The sequence below is a fragment of the Bos taurus genome, chromosome X (genome assembly GCF_002263795.3).
Source record: "Bos taurus isolate L1 Dominette 01449 registration number 42190680 breed Hereford chromosome X, ARS-UCD2.0, whole genome shotgun sequence".
Taxonomy (NCBI): domain Eukaryota; kingdom Metazoa; phylum Chordata; class Mammalia; order Artiodactyla; family Bovidae; genus Bos; species Bos taurus.
This window is the reverse complement of record NC_037357.1, coordinates 55,278,082-55,298,826: the sequence shown is the minus strand read 5'-3', so window position 1 is coordinate 55,298,826 and position 20,745 is coordinate 55,278,082. Positions and strand designations below refer to the sequence as shown.

The 20,745-nt window shown below is 38.2% G+C and overlaps 1 protein-coding gene across 3 annotated transcripts in view; it reads right to left on the bottom strand.

Annotated features, from left to right (window-relative positions):
* The window catches only part of RNF128 (ring finger protein 128), a 100,517-nt gene that overhangs the window by 27,150 nt on the left and 52,622 nt on the right, over positions 1-20,745 (bottom strand). For all 3 annotated transcript variants that reach the window (XM_005227835.5, NM_001076071.2, XM_010821706.4), the window contains 1 exon segment: positions 7,127-7,374. In XM_005227835.5, coding sequence (XP_005227892.1) covers positions 7,127-7,374 — 248 coding nt within the window.

Genomic DNA, 20,745 nt, shown 5'->3' with positions numbered 1-20,745 from the left:
ATGGAACAACAGACTGGTTTCAAATAGGAAAAGGAGTATGTCAAGGCTGTATATTGTCACCCTGCTTATTTAACTTATATGCAGAGTACATCATGAAAAACGCTGGGCTGGAAGAAGCACAATCTGGAATCAAGATTGCCGGGAGAAACATCAATAACCTCAGGTATGCAGATGACACCACCCTTATGGCAGAAAGTGAAGAGGAACTAAAAAGCCTTTTGATGAAAGTGAAAGAGGAGAGTGAAAAAGTTGGCTTAAAGCTCAACATTCAGAAGATGAAGATCATGGCATCTGGCCCCATCACTTCATGGGAAATAGATGGGGAAACAGTGGAAACAGTGTCAGACTTTATTTTTTTGGGCTCCAAAATGACTGCAGATGGTGACTGCAGCCATGAAATTAAAAGACACTTACTCCTTGGAAGAAAAGTTATGACCAACCTAGATAGCATATTCAAAAGCAGAGACATTAGTTTGCCAACAAAGGTCCATCTAGTCAAGGCTATGGTTTTTCCAGTGGTCATGTATGGATGTGAGAGTTGGACTGTGAAGAAAGCTGAGCGCCAAAGAATTGATGCTTTTGAACTGTGGTGTTGGAGAAGACTCTTGAGAGTCCCTTGGCCTGCAAGGAGATCCAACCAGTCCATTCTGAAGGAGATCAGCCCTGGGATTTCTTTGGAAGGAATGATGCTAAAGCTGAAACTCCAGTACTTTGGCCACCTCATGTGAAGAGTTGACTCACTGGAAAAGACTGATGCTGGGAGGGGTTGGGGGTAGGAGGAGAAGGGGACGACAGAGGATGAGATGGCTAGATGGCATCACCGACTCGATGGACGTGAGTCTGAGTGAACTCTGGGAGTTGGTGATGGACAGGGAGGCCTGGTGTGCTGCAATTCATGGGGTTGCAAAGAGTCAGACAAGACTGAGTGACTGAACTGAACTGAACTGAAGTTCAAGGACAAATTTTAAGATATTAATGTAGCTAAGTTCTTCCTCATTTGAGACCACACAGGAGTGCTATCTCTTTGGCAGCAAACTTCAAGGACACATGTGACAGATCTCTGCCCAGGAAGGCAATTTGAATCTCAGGATGTGAGGCTCAGATGGGGAACTAACTGGTCACTACATAATTCTGCTAGCAGTAGGCTATGCTGCCCCAAACTCAGGACCCCTACAATGAAGCCAAGTGCATATTATTTATCTTGACTGTTGTGCCAAGTACCCATAACAAACTGGTACAACATGGTCTATTGCTTCAGATGTATATAACAAAATTATCAACCATTAACATAAAGAACACTTTGACTAATCTATTTTGTAAATGAAAGTCTGTACCACTTAATCTCCATCACCTATTTCTGCCCCCCAGCCCGATCCCCCTCACCTTTGGCAACCACCTATTTGTTCTCTGTATCTATGACTCTGTTTCTATTTTGTTATGTTTCTTCATTTGTTTTGTTCTTTAGAATCCACATGTAAGTGAAATCATACACTATTTGTCTTTCTCTGCCTGATTTACTTCACTTAGCATAATATCTTCTATGTCCATTCATGTTGTTGCAAGTGGTTAAGATTCCATTCTTTTTATGGCTGAATAATATTTCACTGTTTATAGGCGATAAAGAGGTACAAATTTCAGTTACAAAATAAATGAGTCACAGGTATGAAATGCACAGTGTGTGGAATATAGTCAGTAATTATGAGTGTGTGCATTCTAAGTCAATTCTCTAAGCAAGAATATTGGACTAGATTGCCATTTCCTTCTACAGGGGATCTTTCCAACCCAGGGATCAAACTCAAGTCTCCTGCATTGGCAGGCAGGTTCTTTACCACTAGCGCCATCTGGAAGCCAACAGTAATTATTCAATATCTTTTTATGGTGACAAGTAACAACTATACAATCATGGTGATCATTTTGAAATGCACAGAAATATCAAATCATTGTGTTACATACCAGGAACTAACATAGTGTTATAGGTCAATTATACTTCAAAAAAAAAAACTTATAGAAAAAGAGGTCAGATTTGTGGCTACCAGAGGCAGATAGTGGGGGGAGGGGGGATTAGATAAAAGTAGTCAAAAGCTACAAACTACTAATTATAAGATAAGTATGTACTAGGGATATAATGTACTATATGACAAGTATAATTAACACAGTTATATATTATAAATGAAAGTTATTAAGAGAGCAAATCCTAAGAGTTCTCATCACAAGTAAAAAAAATTGTTTTTCCTATTTCTTTAATGAGTATCTACATGAGATGATGCATGTTCACTAAACCAGCTGTGGTCATCATTTTAGGATGTAAGTCAAATCATTATGTTGTTCACCTTAAACTCGCACAGAGCTCTATGTCAATTATATCTCAATAAAAGTGGAAAAAAACAGAAAATCAAACAAAACAAACAAAATAAAACCACCTTGAGGACCATTTTCCCAGGGTTGGCTAAGGAACAAGCATGGTTTCCTGAGAGACTCTCAAGGAGTAAGCAACTAAATCTATTGTATTGTCTCTTTACAATCCACTCCCTCTCTTGTAATCAAGGTCTTTTTAACAATGAAATAGTCATATCTGGGCTTTTACAATTAGTATAGCATTTATATATAAGGTAAGCAAGAGCAACATAACCATATCTAATACTTGCAGAAGGCAACGAAGGATGAAAATAGGCTCAGATAAATTATTCTTCTAGTCATAATAAGACCATTTAAGACATCTTTATATTGATGTAACAATTTAATTATGTTTACTCCCTTGATCTATGGCCACTTGAACTTTGTGATAACCTTGTAAAGAGCTATTTAAAGTAATGAACTACATCTAATTCTTCCTCAGGCTAGTCACTCTCCATTGACATCACATGCTGGGAGGTTTTAGTTCAGTTTCCCAATACATTTGATTATCATAAAATTTGTTTATATAAGGCAGCTGAATCTTACCAACAATACCAGTATTACACCATCACAATATTTGATGTAACCAGGTTTCATTTGGTTACAAAAGAAATGGGGAAGTATCACAGAAGTGTTTATTAAATCTTCCTAGAATAATTGTTCTTTGCCCACATATCAGATATCATGGACAAGTGTTATCACCAGCGGTGATGTCATTTCTAGGTTCCATGTTAGCTGAGGACAAAGCCCATCATTTGTTTCAAGTCACACTATTATACAGTTTTCCCACTGACTGTTGTGCAGCAAGACCATCTCCCTTCCATGGGGAAAACATGTGCATCATTCAGCATCATTCCTATACCTCATCTCATTGGTCCATCCTTTTGTAAAAGTCAGAGATCAATAATGTAAGTTACAATTTCACTCAGAAAATTTCCATAAGTTTGAGGATCTGCATGTGTCTCAAAGATGCTCTTCAACTTCCATAAGTAAAAATGAAAAGCCATTACCCCATGACTACTTGGATCTCCATTCGAAGTAAAATAGTTAACAGACCCTGTTGTGTCAGAGTACATGCTCTTTCCCAGTGCTGAATGCTAGCATTCTCTAGCAGTATTATTGGCTCTGTGTGACCTTATTACCCAGTCTTTATCATCTTTCCAAGTAGATTCCCATTCTTTTATTCGCTCTTGGAAGATGATTCCTACAAATCTGTCTATGTCAGAGTAATTTCTTTTCTTCTGAAAGACACTTTTCACTAAAAGTGAATTCAGCTTGTTCCATTACACCAAGGCCAGCTTCTATTTCACCTAGAGCCCTCTTTGGTTTCACTGGCCGATGTTTAACCCAACATGTATCTTGTTTCCATTGAGTATTGATTGCTTGAATAAGGTTAAGGTACATGCACTGTATCCCCAAAATGCAGGGTGTCCCATGCCAGAGTCATGTGTATAGTGGTCACTCCCAAATTCAGTTTAGTCTGCGCATGCCATAAGGTTTTCCATACTCTTTCTTGTCTTCGGTTAGGGTAGTCCCCGGTGAAAACATGAATCCACCTGCTGCTGCTGCTGCTGCTAACTCACTTCAGTCGTGTCCAACTGTGCGATCCCATAGATGGCAGACCATTAGGCTCCTCTGTGCCTGGGATTCTCCAGGCAAGAACAATGGAGTGGCTTGCCATTTCCTTCTCCAATGCATGAAAGTGAAAAGTGAAAGGGAAGTCGCTCAGGGTCTGCCTCTTCGCGACTCCATGGACTGTAGCCCACCAGGCTCCTCCATCCATGGGATTTTCCAGGCAAGAGTACTGGAGTGGGGTGCCACTGCCTTCTCCCTGAATCCACTATATAATGCCTAATATGTTATTTTCATTCACAACCCATTGACACTTTTCATCTTGTTTAAAAGCTTTCCATCCACAAAACCAGGGATAATGTGTGTTCTTACACAGCATACTATGGCTTGTCAGGCATACAACCACTACATGCTGTCCATTATACTTTGGCATTTTGGTCATCAAATTTATGGTTATACATTTATCGATTTGCCTCACATTATCTGCTATGTGTCAAAATGGTTCAGAGGGAAGACATACCCAAATAATTTAATGAATTCCTAATGTTCTAATGAAGGTAAATTTTTATAGCTCAGTTTCAGCACCATTTCGACCAGTGAAGTGGAGATAAGGTAGTCAAATATTTCGTGATAGTTATAACTATCATATGCATCAAGCTCTACATCTTAAACATAGGAAGTTATGAAAATTAAATAACATGTAAATGACATTTCAGCACTCTCAAGTATATACAAGCAGAAGGGATCATCACTCTCATATATTTAATCTTTTAGTCACCAAAGAATAATCAGATACAGCCCATTAAATAGTGAAAGATGCCCTCTCAAAGCCTTCTCTAAAAGGTGAGAAGTTTTAATGCTATTCTTAACTATTTGTACAGAAGTTAACTTTTCTAAGAAATAAAATTACTTAAACCAGTGATGAGATCAGAGTTAAATATCAATGTAGCTTGTGCAATACCAGGTAGTTCTCTATGAACTATATTACTTGCTTATGGGGTTTAATGCCATGTTAACAGACTTCACATAGCACTTGAAGAACAGAAATACATACCTCACCATGAACATTCACAAACCAAACACTCTTCTTATTGTAACTATAACCTTTGAATAGTTCATTACACTGGACACCAATTTCTTTCCAGTCTCAGAGATAAAAACCAGCACAATATACAAATGTCAAATATTAACACAGTGTGAGACTACTGAATCGTCTGGCACAGGAATTTTAAACATCCTTTGGACCACAGCTAGTAACAGGCTGAACCTGCCACCAATGTGATAAGCTGCTTCTTTAAAGAGAAGTACAGAAGTCAATTAACTTTAAACATTGAGATAATCATCACTCCTTACCATATGCTGGTGTCTAAATCTTGACAAAGTTTTTATAATAAGATTTTAATTTTTCACCTATTCCTAAGCTTATTTTCTTGCCGTCTAGAAATCCTCACTGCTCCCCCCCTCTCAAATAAATTGGGGTCATCTTTGCTTATTGGAGAAAAAGTGCATGAAATGGTCAGAATCTGTCTTTGGAGAAACTTTTAAGTACATATAAAATATAATCTTGCCCCCCACTATGTGATCAGCTGAAAGCCTTAAATTCCTAGTGAACATTCTGGAGAAGTGGTACACAGCTTTGCTGTTGTGTTTAGAATTCTTGAGAGGGAGAAGAGGTTAAGAAATGATTGTGGTGTGGATCAGAGTGGAAGTAAAGGAAGTGCTAAGAAGTAATCAGATCCTGGATATACAATGAAGGTAGAAACAAAGGACTTACTGATAGAGGTTATACAGGAAGTGAGAGAAAGAGAAAAATAAAGAATTAACTCCCAAGTTTTCTGGCCTGGGGTCAAAAGAAGTTCTTTTGAAAATGGAAGCAATTACTAGTATGTTTGGGTGTCTACAGTAACAGAAGACAAAGCGGAGGATAGCGGGTATAGACACAGATGCAGAAATGTGGTAGAAGCTTGTGGAAGTACTCTTGATTACTTCAATTTTCTCAGTGGAATAAGACCCAAAATACAAGTTGAGAGTAAAACTGGAGGTAAGTACTAGAGGTTTGAAGAGAAAGGAATGTGTATGATTAGTCATCTATGAAAGAAGAAGAAATGGCTAAGAAAAGATGGTATGATTGTTGGGCAGCATTAAGCAAACTCACTCTGAGTTTGTGGTCACAAATTTAAAGTGAGATTAGCCAGTTGCAGAGATGCTAATGTTTTTCTGCTACTTCAGCTAAGCAAAGAACAGGCACAGAACAGGTGGGAAGTAGGATATAATCAGGATTGGGTTTTGACAGCAAGTATAACAAAGAGAGAGAAGGGCCAAGGAAACTGAAGATACATGCATGGGAATGGCTATGGAAGTTAAGTTGAGTAAGGAAGAGAAGTGAGGATAACAGAGGGATGAGGGGCAGTTTAAAGGTAGTAGGATCAACATTAGACAAACAGGTACTTCCCTGTTCAATGATACTTCAGTATTTTTGTTCTATTATTTCTATACTCTGTACTTGTTTATATACCAATTGTTAATATCTGGGAGAAATTATGACTCTGTCACTCTGTTTGGAATCAAGTACTATATTGTGAACAATTAGATCTTTACATTTGCCTACTCATAATATTCAGCCTAGTCTCTCTTCCCAGCCCTGCCCCCAAATGCAAATGAACACAGGCATAGGCACATAGGAGAAGCAAATGGCAACCCCCTCTGGTATTCTTGCCTGGAGAATTCCATGGATAGGTAGAGGAGCCTGGCAGGCTGCAGTCCACGGGGTCTCAAGAGTGGGACACGACTTAGTGACTAAACCACCACCTCATACTTTCTAGTTTCTAAATTTTCTATATTGCATATGAAATGCTTTTGTCATTTAGAAAAATGTGCAAAAGGACATATGTATTTATACCCATATATACTTAAATGCTTGCTGTGCTCTCTAATAAAGTATTAGAAGATTTAACCCAGTAGGATTAAGGCCTTAGACCAGTTTCAGAAAATAAAAGATCTGAGAGTACAGATACTGACATACTTTTAAAATCTACCAGTTTCCACAAAATACACGCATGGATCATTGTCCAGCAAGGGAAGCATATTAAAATGAATGATACTGAATCTACAATTAAAACAGTAAAATATTTTTAAATTGGAAGAAAGGATCATTACAAACCTGCTTTCTGCTTTGAGCTCTTGCATTCCGTAATCTTCGAGCAGAATAAAAGATAAAATAGCCCACAGTTGCCGCCGTAATAATGAAAAAGGACACAGAAACAAAAAAAATCGAATAGTGATTCACCCAAGGACCATGTTTTTTCCCTACTTCAATGACCATTGTTACTTGTATGCCTCTTTGAATAGATTGTAGAATTTTGGTGCCTTTCAGATTGCCAATCATGATTGCAACAATGTCTCCTGCACCTGTAAAAGAAAAGGAATTCAGTTTTAGTTTGGTAAAGCTAAAGTATAAAATTTTTCTTAGTATAAAAATCCAATTGCTAAAATGATTTTAAAGGACACTCAATGAGACAAAGGAAGGACAATCCTTCATTCAATTAACATTTATTGGGCGCATATGTACACGTAAGTTACAGGGAATATAAGCATACTGAGACTTGGTTACTGACCTTAAGGAACTCATAGTTTAGTAAGGAAGCCATGATACTAATATATAATAAATACCTCCCCCCTTCTCAGGTTTGCTACATATAATTCAAAAGTATCGGGTTTGGGGCCCAATTTGCCTCTTACATGAAGGTTTTCTTAAAGTAGTCACCTGGAGAGTAGGGAATTCTCCTAGAGAATCTGAGATTTGGGAAAAACGAAAAATTTAACTGTATATTTCTGAATTTATAAAGTGATAGACTATCTCATGAGCCTGCTACTAAAATGTATAAGGAAGGGACTTCCCTTGAGATCCAGTGGTTAAGACTCCACACTTCCACTTCTGGGGGCATGGGTTTGATTCCTGGTTGGGGAACTAAGATTCCACATCCCACATGTAACACAGTCAAAAAAATAAAGAAAAATAAAATGTATAAGGATATATATATCAGAATAATTTGTGATAATGATTACAGCCCAAATGGACAACCTATATATATATATATATATATATACACACACACAAACATATATATATATATATATATATACTGTATATGTGTGTGTGTGTGTGTGTGTGTGTGTGTATATATGTCCATGTGCCATTTTTCTATATCCTCAAAAGCAATATGAAATTTGTCCAAGGTGCCCTAAGGTTTTGCATAGACCTAATCAGGTTAGCTGGAGATGGCAATGGCAACCCACTCCAGTACTCTTGCCTGGAAAATCCCATGGACGGAGGAGCCTGGTAGGCTGCAGTCCATGGGGTTGCGAAGAGTCGGACATGACTGAGCGACTTCACTTTCACTTTTGACATTCATGCATTGGAGAAGGTAATGGCAACCCACTCCAGTGTTCTTGCCTGGAGAATCCCAGGGATGGAGGAGCCTGGTGGGCTGCCGTCTATGGGGTCACACAGAGTCGGACACGACTGAAGCGACTTAGCAGCTACTGCAGCAGCAATCAGGTTAGCAATGAATGTAACATGTACAACTGATAGAAATGTGTTTCCATTCAACTCCAACTAAAGTCAAGTCTGAAATTAGACTTAACTTTTTTTATTTTATTTTTTAACTTTACAATACTGTACTGGTTTTGCCATATATCAAAATGAATCTGCCACAGGTATACATGTGTTCCCCATCCTGAACCCTCCTCCCTCCTCCCTCCCCATACCATCCCTCTGGGTCGTCCCAGTGCACCAGCCCCAAGCATCCAGTATCCTGCATCAAACCTGGACTGGCGACTTTTTACTTAGTCTAATAGTTTATAAGTCTTAGTCTAAAAGACTAAATCTCTGTAACATCTCCCACTTTACCAACTTTATAAATCTTGTGATAAAAATAAAGGACAGACATTATCTTTCCCAATCTTTCCCAATGGTGTGAGAATATTACTCTTACCAGTCCAATGCTTATCATGGTTTATATTCCTTCTAGTTTAAATGACCTGAGACCAGTAATGTTTAGGAAAAGGTTAGAGTTCTTTGCTATTCACACTTTCAATGATCAAATCAAGAGTACAAACCTCAAATGGCAATGTCTATAGCAGAATTATTACCTAAGTAATCTCCTAAATTTATGGCCCCCAGTGGCCAAAGTCTACAAAAGATCAAGATTCTCCCCTCACTTGAAGTTACTAACTCAAAAAATATATTCATAGGGTATTAGAGATCCTTGAAGTTCCCAAAGACATTATTTTACCACAGGATAGCCATTCAGTTAAACCCTTTTATATTACTGCTGACTCATTTGCCATTACTTAGTTTGGTAACACTGAAGACTCACTTTCTCCTCTCTTAACATGAGTAAAATTTCAAAAGCGGCAGGAAGTAAAGGAGGCTAAAATGTCTTCTGTTGTATCTCTTTCCTCTATCAGTATATAATGCAAATGGTCCTAAATAACTGGCTATTTTGCAAGAGAGAGGCAGATTTTCCTCTTTATTTGGGAGCTTTAAGTTTCTAGCCCTGGCACTAAAAGCACAGAAATTATTTCAATTCTATTTTGTAATTTTTTGGCTTTTCTCTACAAGCTATCTCTCAGGAAAGCTTCTGGTTATAAAGTTTTGATTAACTATAGCATTCACTTTCTGATACTGTAAAATGTATAATATTTGTATAGATCATTCTAAAAATGAGGTTTAGGAATACATGATATTTCTAAAGACTTCTTTTTAAATCACAGATGTCTTTCTAAATGTTTTTTACTAATAGAAGTACATTTTCATTCTTTTAGAAGATATGGGGTGGGTGGCAGGGGTGGATGCTCAGGAATATACTGGCCTTTGTGGTCAAATGGAGGTTAAAAAATGAGGAGAGTCAAGAAATGTACATTGTCTACACATAAGGAACAATGCTGTGCTTCAATCACCCCAATTCATATTCATATATGCTATATGTAGTACAACTATCTATTGAATTAGCTTTCTAATCATATAAAAGTCCTATTTCTAAACATTATTATACATCTCCTAGTCTCTACACCCTTGAAACTATTTAAAAACTGCTCCTCTTCCACTGTTCCTGGTTACAGTTAATGGCATCACAACCCACTGGTCACCAGGTTTAGTGACACCAGAATCACATTTGAATACGCCCTGCTAACCTAGTCAGTCATGTACTGGGTTGGCTAAAAAGTTCCCTTCGGTTTTTCCATAACATCATACGGAAAAACCCAAATTAACATTTTGGCCAGCCCAATAGATAATACGGGCTTCCTGGGTGGCTCAGCAGTCAAGAATTAGTCTGCAATGCAGGAGATGAGGTAGGAGCCACAGGTTCAACCCCTGGGTCAGGAAGATCCCCTGGAGGAGGAAATGGCAACAGACTCCAGTATTCTTGCCTGGGAAATCCCATAGACACAGGAGCCTGGCAGCCTACAGTCCACAGGGTCTCAGAGTCAGACACGACTTAGCGATTGAACATGCATGTGTGCAATAGATAAAATTTCCTTAGCATCTCTCATTTTCAGAACCTCCATTCCATTCCTGTTGCCTATATAATAGGCCCTCATAATTTCTTTGACTGAACTACTTCAGTAACCTAACTGGTCACTCTTAACTCCAAATTTCCCCCTTCCCTTAAAGTTTCATCAGTGTTTACATTCCTGGTTGACTTTCGCCATTATGTAGTTGGATCATGACTCTTCCCTGCTCAAAAATCTTTAGTGCCTCCTTATTACTCATTAAATTTTTGACTTCTTGGCTTAGTATTTAAAGCCTTATATGATCTGGTCCCAAACCAACTTTTCCAGTTTGATGTATCTCCACTACAACCGTATCTCATGAACACTTGGATCCATCCAGTCACATAGGATCAGCTAGTAGCGTTCACTTTTCATAAGTTTCCTTTTGTTCATTCTGTTCTCTCAGCCTAAAATGTCCTCCATCTGCTGACACTCCTCCTCCCTTCTCTGCCTATGTATTACTTAACTCCCAGTTCAAATGTTGTCTTCTATGCTATTCCTCCCCCACAAGTTCCACGTGAGAATGTAAATATTTCCTCTTTGTTCCCCTGTCACTTGGCTTTTAGCTTTTAGCTAGTACTTCATTTTCTTTTGCATTTCAATTGGCATGCCATACTCCCTCTGTCTTTTAGTTAACTATAGCAACACTCTCCTTTATCTAGTATTGTCAGGGAATTAGGTATTCCATATAAGCCAAATTCCCAAGTTCAACAAAAAAGTTTCATACAAATACTTAATTTCAACAATTTTGAATGGACATTTTAAAAAGCCATTCATACTGCCCTACTTTCCTAACTAGGATATACTGATTATGATTTCCTATTGATAGTGGATCATCTTTGAAAACCATTATTTAATATTGTAGTTAGGTTATTTGTCCCTAAACTGTTGTGATTTTCCAGCAAAGTCACAGATTTGGAGAGCTAGAATCAACCTTAGAGATCATCCAGTCTGACTCATTTATGAGCTCTCACTTTGGGTAATTTTCTTTGGGGGAGAGAGCTTGTGTTTTTCACTCTTTCTAATTTTATACCTCTAATCTACTGTCAGCTCTGAAAAGTCAGTCAAGCTTGGATCTAAGCAAAGAGTAAAACAGGCTTCCAGAGAGAACTTGAGGGGTTCGGGGCAAGTACCCTCTGATATTTAGATTGGTTGCTCAGTGATATTTTTGTTTACTTCCTGAATCCTGGCTGCTTTCTGGATAATTAAAGTTGCCAGATAAGATCTATAAACTAGACCTTATTCTAAGTGTTTTACCTGTATTAACATATTTAATCCTTTTATCAACCCTACAAGATAGGCATTGCTATTATCCCTTTAGAGAGAAGACTAACTTGCCTAGGATAACACAAGCTAATACATGCAGAACTGGTATCTGAACCCAGGCAGTTTGGCTTCAGTGCCTCTGCTCTTCATTCTACATCAGTTCTCTATCTTCAGTGAAACCTAAAGCTATTATTTGACAGTAAAAAACGAAAATTAAATAGGTACATTGGAGGAGGCAGTGGTAAGATTTAACGACTGGCTCTTAAGGGAGATGGAAGAAGCCTTGATTTGTAGTGTGTGCCAATTTCCATGTCATAAATATTACTCCCATGGCCATATAACTGGCTTCCCTGGTGGCTCCAGTGGTAAGGAATCTGCCTGCCAAGCAGAACACGCAGGTTCAATCCCTGGGTCAAGAAGATCCCCTGGAGAAGGAAATGGCAAACTACTCCAGTATTCTTGCCTGGGAAATCCCACGGACAGAGGAACCTGATGGGCTACGGCCCATGAGGTCACAAAAGAATCAGACATGACTTATTGACTAAACAACAAACAACAATGGCCATAAAAATGTGGAGTTAGGAAAACATGGGTACAATTGGCTGAGTCAGAAAACTCCAGTGCACCACTGGACATTATAGAGTCAAAACTTAAATATATGTAGAATACAATTATAACAAAATTATTAATACTTTGCTTATTCTTTTCACTTTTTCATACTTACTTTAAAAAGTCAGTCAAAGTTCATGTACAGCCAAGTTAAATTTGTTTTTCTACTTGCTACTCTGTTAAACCCAAAGAATATATACCCCAAAACTTCAAAGAAGAACAGTCAGACTTCTTTTTGTGGAAAAGAAAAAAAAAACACCTTTTTCTGACTGGGGCATGTGAGTGAGTCTGTGTGTGTCTTGCCACAGCAGGCATGCCAAGTCTTTTTCTCCCTTAAGCTTTCTTCTTGTCTTGAAAATATTGGAGATTCAGGAGGCTGCTATTATGCGTCAGCTGATTCTAAACCTCTCAAATTAAAATTAATAACTTTGTAAGTGATTTTTTAAGGTCTCACACAGCATATTCTGTATAAAAAGTTAGTCATTTATTACTAACCTATATCATTGAATCTATGTTCCTCATGCTGTTGAATTTTGCATATCAGTTTATTCTCTCATAGTAGTGCAATAACATATTACATGCAAATATTTTTACCACAATCTTTAATATTATTGTTATTTCCTTAAAACCATTCTTACAGTTGATCTTTAAAACCAATGTTAGTGCACTAATACATATTGTTAAACAAGTTGTCAAGTGTTCCACTTTTCTATCCAACAACTTTGCTATAACAACTGTCTCCTTTGGAAAGGACCAAGCCTAGGAAGCCAAATACGGGTTGCAGAGCTCAGCTAATTACAACATAGTGTTAAAAAGATCAAGGCTATGGTTCAGTTAATCTTCTTGTGGATCACTTATACAGAAGACAATACCTCAAAACTCATTAAGTATATTGTAAGTATTTAGGCCTTGGGGCCACAGAAAGGAATAAAATATAGTCCTTGCCCTCTAGGCATTTGCAGATGTCTCCTGTATATTAGCCTTTCACCATTAGGAATATGAACTAAGCCTGAAAAATGAATTGTACATATCCATTTTCATGGACAGTAGTAGAAAACAATAATTTCCAAACCACATTCTGAACTGATACTGGGTTAGTAGAATTGCTTCCTACATAAAAAAGACTATTTTCTTTCAATGTCCAGTAATTTGTAATATCACAAACTATACTTGTTTTGAAATTTCTGAACTTAGTAGAACTCTTTATTTAAAAATTGGAAACCAGAAATGGACTAGAGTTTGAGGGAGGGAATAAGTATAATGTGGCAAAAATAACTTTGAAGTGGGAATCACACCACTGGGTTGCAGATTTTGCCTTAAGGAGACAGGGCTGTACTAAAGCTTCTAAAATCAATTCTGGCAAAGGAATAAGACAACTTTCTTCTGCTACCTTTATGGAATTTTCAAACCAGCTATTTATGAATTTCATTGTTTTTCCAAAAATCATCGCACCTCTTCCCTGCCAAAAGATAAATCTTTAATAGACTAAAAGTGTCATATGAAGAAAACTGATCATTAATTGGAGAACAAACGTTAATGGCATAAACCCTGATCACAGAATAGCTGTCATTTCAGGATTTAAATCTCTCTAAATCTACACTTTGTTTCAAGGACTTATTTATAAATTTTAATGCTTTGTCTCTGATAAATTTTCAGAGTTGAAAAGCAAAAAGGAAAAGCTGTCATGTTTACAATTCTAGTGTGTTAACATCACTTTATAGTTGACAATTTAATGGTCAAGAATAGCTAATCTGAACCCTTGTTGCTTAAATACACGTTCCCGGGTCCAGCAGAACTTCGACACTTACCTTGATAGACAAAATGTAGCAGTTAATTCTATAGGGAATCCTTGAACTTCCCACTTAAAAACCATTGATAACATGATGCGGCTCAAGTTTCCCACATTTTCACTCTGCTATCTAGGGTACTTTGGGAGAAGAGACAGATTAGGAATAGACGATAATTTAGCATAAGAGGAAATTTAGACTCTAATCTCAAATGTTCAACAATGAATAATGGATACATGTATATGTATGGCTGAGTCCCTTCGCTGTTCACCTAAAACTACCATAACATTGTTAACTGGCTATATGTGTGTGTGTGCTCAGTCATGTCCGACCCTTTGCGACTCCATGGACTTTAGCCTGCTAAGCCCCTCTGTCCATGGAATTTTCCAGGCAAGAATACTGGAGTAGGTTGCCATTTCCTACTCCAAGGAATCTTCCCAACTTAGGGATCGAACCAGCATCTCAAACCCAAGTCTCTTATACTTGCAGGTGCATCCTTTACTACTAGTGTTAATTGGCCACACCCCAACACAAAATAAAAAGTTTAAAGATTGAGGGAAAAAACAATGACTAAAGGTTTTGGTATGTGCTTATCTTGGGAACAAACGTAATAAAATAGGCTGTAGCAACTCTTACTACTGTTACTGAATATCATTCAATTAAAACATCATTCAATTATAATTAGCATCCTCATCACTACTGGCAAAAAACACTTCATGGTTATTATTCATAATATATAGAAATCTGACATTAGGATCCTGCTGGTGACCAATCTCATTCATTTCTTTCAAAAAACTAACAAAATTATTGTTGTTGTTTAGTCACTAAGTCATGTTTGACACTTTTGTGGCCCCATGGACTGTAGCTTGCAAGGCTCCTCTGTCCATGGGATCTCCCAGGCAAGAACACTGGAGTGGGTAGCCATTCCCTTCTCCAGGGGATCTTCCCAACCCAGGGATTGAACCCACATCTCCTGCATTGACAGGATTCTTTACCCGTGCACCACTAGGGAAGCCCGGTGATATTATGCTTGCTTCATTTGCCTCAGTCGTCTCCGACTCTTTGTGACTCCATGGACTGTAACCCACCAGGCTCCTCTGTCCATGGGATTCTCCAGGCAAGAATACTAGAGTGGGGTGTCATTTTCTTCTCCAATATCTCCAATAATATTATGGTCTGGGTCTAATCTTATTTATTTGTGAACACAGACAAATTCATTGAATAAATTATTTGTCAAATGCAAACTATGTAGTGAGCTCTGTGCTTCAGGATCTTTTCCTCACACATTTTAATATTAACATGTCAAAATGTAAAATGAACTCTAAAATATTTTATAAAATATGAAATATCCTAAGCATAATGATGACATACTTACAGCATCTTGGCATTCAAACACAAAATACAAGGAGGTGAGGAAAGCTGTTCTAATATCTCCTTCAACCAGTTTTTCACTTTTAATATTAGAAAAAAATCTTCACAATGAGTGACTTACAAATAATAAAGGCAACTGACAGCCAAAGTAGCTCTTAAAAAACTAAGCTCACATTCATTCTGATGATACTAATGGGGTCAACACTTCTGAATTCACTTGTATATGGAATGAACAAGATCTAGGTGTGGTGAATTTCAACACAATTTTCTAACAAACATTTCCTCCTTTAGAAAATCTGGAACCAATTCACGTGAACTTCTTAAATATTCATTTGTCTACAGTAGCTTTTTTTTTGGCCCACACCACCATGGCATTTGGGACCTTAGTTCACTAACCAGGGCTTGAACACGCACCCCTGCAGTGGAAGCACAGTCTCAACTACTGCACCACCAGGGAAGTCCTCACCAAGTAGCTTTTAAAGGCTCAGTTTCCTTCCCTATAGCCCAAACTCTTTGGACAACTGGGGAAGGTCAATGTACTTCAAAGAGGGATACCAAAGCTCCCCAAACCAAGCAGTCCTAAGTGGATTTTTTTTTTAAATGAGTAAAAAAAATTATCTAAACTTTTAAGCCAAACTAACCTCTCTTTATGCAAATTCCTGTTTTGTGACGACTTGTTTTTTGCTCACTTCTGGTTACTACCAGTTACCAACAAACCAAATTTAGTTTCTTCAATTGACTGCTTCATAGCAGCTCTCAATTAAAATTTTAGTTTTTATCATTGCACCTCAACAAACAAATATACAAGTGCTTTCTTAAAAGTATCTGGAAATATATGTCTGTGGTTTACTGGGAACCAGACAAACCAGTACTGCACATCCCTTTAATGTGTTGTGGGGCTTCCGTGGTGGCTTAGAGGTAAAGAATTCACTTGAAATGCAGGAACCGCAGAAGTTCTTGCAGGAATGCAGGGAGGCACTAGTTTGCTCCCTAGATCAGGAAGATCCCCTGGAGGAGGGCATGGCAACCCACTCCAGTATTCTTGCCTGGAGAATCCCATGGACAGAGGAGCCTGGCGGGCTATAATCCATAGGGTCACAAAGAGTCGGTCATGACTGAAGTGACTTAGGACAGACGGACGCTCCTAACTTGCCTTTAGGTAAATTCTAGTCTATTGCAGAACATGAAACAGGTTTTAGTACAGGTTGCCTGTTAAAGCCATGGTTCTTTACTTTTTGCACTGTTACAAATCATCTTTTTGAGGGAAGGGCGGTGGCAGTGAAGATAACCAAAATCACCTTTTATTATTATCATCCTTTTAAGCCAACAAGTGAAACAGAGGCACACAGCCATGGGTAGTTCAACAAGTTGACTTTCTTTCTACCCTGTATCCCCAAGTACTTCTGCTGTAAGATTTTGAAGGTAATAATACTTTAGAGAATAGGTGACAGATTTGATATGGCATCAAAAATTTTCAGGCAGCTGGAACTTTCAGGAAATAGCATATTAAAGGCACTAGAAAATTAGAAACAATACTGTTCAAAAGGTAACAGATGCATAATTTTCTGATACCATATTCACAGGTAAACAATTTTTAGGATTCTTATTAAAAAAACCTAGTCCTGCCAGGCCTATTCTGATTTCCACAAGTGGTAATGTTTAGCACATTGTTAAGAACACAAGGGCTAGGTCAGCATTTCTCTAAATTTCTGGATTTAGGATTTCTTTAAACTCTCCAAAGAACTTTTGTTTATGTAGATTTCTATTCATATTAACCAGATTAGAAATTAACAGGAATTTTAGAAATATTTATTCATTCATATATAACAGCTATAAATATATATTAATGTAATTAACATTTTTATTAAAAATAACTATTTTTTAAAAAAATGTCATGAGTGGCATTGTCATTTGTGCAAACCTCTTTAATGTCAGACAATAGAAGACAGTTGGATCTTCATACCTGTTTCTGCATTAGACCTGTGATCTGTTTTTCTGGTTGAAATATATAAAGGTAAATCTGTACTCACACAAATATGTAATCAGAAGATTGAAGAGTGTTTTAATAGCATTTTCAAATAATTGTACATATTCTTCTTTTATGTTACAACAAAATTCAATAAGTGGTAGTTTCTTAAATATTAGGTGCAAGGGAGAATTTGAAATCCTATCAATCAATTGTTTCTACTTAGCTAAATGAAAATCCATTGATCTAATATATTGAATGGATCCTTTATCTATGCATGGTTTTGTGACACCATGCATTGGTCGTCTGGAGAGTACTGATTCACTGAATTATGCAGATTTTAAAAATGATGACTCATTTCAAGATTATACAATATAAAAAAAAATTATGGTTGTTAATATTGCTACAATTTTCACTGGAAAAGTCTAAGTCTTAGAAACTGTCAAGCTCATGTGGTAGGTAAAAGTTTTCCAAAATCCTAATTTTTGCTTGAACACTTAAATTTTATCATTAGCAGCAAATGCTGTCATTTCTTTTCTTTGAAAGGGCTTCCCTGGTGGCTCAGCGGTAAAAAATCTCCTGCAATGCAGGAGCTGCAAGAGCCACAGGTTTGATCCCTGGGTCAGGAAGATCCCCTGGAGGAGGGGGTGGCTAACCACTCCAGTACTCTTGCCTGAAGAATCCCATGGGCAGAGGAGCCTGGCAGGCTACAGTCCATAAGGTCACAAAGAGTTGGACTTGACTGAAGCGACTTAGCATACAAAGGACAGGTTCACTTAGTTCATTTTTGACAAAAGGTCTTCCAAATACCCCAGGCTGCATAACTATTGTTTGTCGGTAGTTATTTCAAATTAAAAAGCAGTTGCTTGGAGATAACAGCTAGTTTGGCTCACAACTCAGTCATGAGAGTGCTTTGCAACTACTTCCCATTGTCACCACACAGAACAGGCAAAAAAAAAAAGCTGTGTAGAGATTTAAAAAAAAAAAAAAATTATTCTTACTGTTACATCAAGAAGAGTCCTAAGTGAAACCGGCATTTCCTTTTTACTGCAAATGCACAGAATGTATACAATATAGTTTGCTGCTTCTGTCTTGATTGGTGCTAAGGTGCCAGCAGCTTTTACCCACCACTGCTTTTAAACCATCCGTGTAAATGTCAACACAGTGAATTCTGCAAATAATGTCTACACAGTATTGTGAAAATAGTTTTGACCTCATGGGTCCCTGAAAGAATCTCAGGGAACAGTGCTCCGAGATCATTTTTTGAAAACTACGGGACTAGATCAATGATTCTCAAACTTTAACATGCATGAGAATTACCGGACTTGTTAAAACATTGAAATCCCTGGGCCCCATTCCCTAATTCAGTATGTCTGGGGTGAGGCTTGGGAAACTGCAGTTTAACAAGTTCTGTGGGTTCACTGACTGCATGTAGTCTGTAACCCATACTTTTAGAAATATTGGCTGAAATTTGGTTATAACTTGACTGATGTTATGGCCAAGGAGTTTCAAGACAGTGGTCCAGTCACTCTAGCCAGAACAAGACCAATCCTTGACTCTGCATAGAAAGACTTTGCCAATAGACTTATTTTATCAGTAAGTACTTCACAGAGAGAAGTTAGAAAATCAGCCACATAAGAAACAGGCCCATTTCTTTTCTAACACAGCTCCATTGTCACCATTGTGTCTCACCTAAATCACTGTGCTGTGTTAAGTCACTCCAGTTGTGTCCAACTCTTTGCAACCCCATGGACTATAGCCCACCAGGGTCCTCTGTCCATGGGATTGTCCAGGCAAGAACACTGGAGTGGCTTGCCATTCCCTCCTCCAGGCAATCTTCCTGACCCAGGAATCAAACTTGCATTTCTTACATCTCCTGCATCGGCTGGTGGGTTCTTTACCACTTCAGTTCAGTTCAGTTCAGTTCAGTCGCTCAGTCATGTCCGACTCTTTGTGACCCCATGAACCGCAGCACGCCACGCCTCCCTGTCCATCACCAACTCCCGGAGTCCACCCAAACTCATGTCCATTGTGTCGGTGATGCCATCCAACCATCTCATCCTCTGTCATCCCCTTCTCCTCCTGCCCTCAATCTTTCCCAGTATCAGGGTCTTTTCAAATGGGTCAGTTCTCCGCATCAGGTGGCCAAAGTATTGGAGTTTCAGCTTCAACATCAGTCCCTCCAATGAACACCCAGGGCTAATCTCCTTTAGGATGGACTGGCTGGATCTCCTTGCACTAGTGCCACCTAAATCACTGTAACAACCTGCTAGCTAGTTTCCAAGCTACCAGTCTCAGTCCTTCAATTCAGTCCCCTCATGGCTACCAGATAAATTTTTCTAAATGGGAAAAATGTTCATGCGATTCCTTTGCCAAAGGCTCTTAAAGAGTTCTTTGCCAAAGATCCCTAACTGGACTCCATAAAGCTCTGTAGCTTCATTCACCTACAAAATAAAGTTCAGCCTCCTTTTATAAGATCCTGACTCATCTACATAGATAGTCAGGTTTTACACTGTCCAGTGCAGACTTCCTTGAGGTTATCTGGTTTACCTGAGATTCACTAATCTATGGACTCTTTCACATTAGGGACTGGGTTTTTCATCACTGAAACTACAATGTCTAACAGAGTGCTTGGCACATAACACATGTCAAATGTTTGATGAATGCAATTTAGGAATGCTATATTTAGTGACAATTTGAATCTTGATTGAATCTGAAAACAAATTCATCATTAAAGATAATTGTGTGAACAGTCTAAGATGCATCACCTCCCTACATTCAACAATGGCGTATCTTCAAGACATGTCTGCCTACAGCAAGGACATATCTATAATAAGTAACAAATTAAATACTAATCCTACTCTGCAGATCTTGGGTTTAGTGTGATGGTTACTGCTTCAGTGCTGATTCCACTGAAATCAACATATAGCCAGAGCAGTACTAATGGTCGCAATAATCCCTCTCCATCCTGGGATTTGAGTTCACTACAGATTCACACCTGCATTCAGGAGCTGGACAGATATCATTTTAATGCCAAGTTCAAGTTAGAACCCAGTCAGCCATCCTGGTTCACTAGGAGATTGGTTGTTTGGGCACTTATGAGGAAGTTCAGAGGACTTAAAAGGTCTTGAAGCATTGGAACAGATTGAGTATTTATACCACCTTAAATTTGTGCTGATACTGAGGAAAAGAAAATAATAAGATACGCTATTGCCAGGCTAGGCA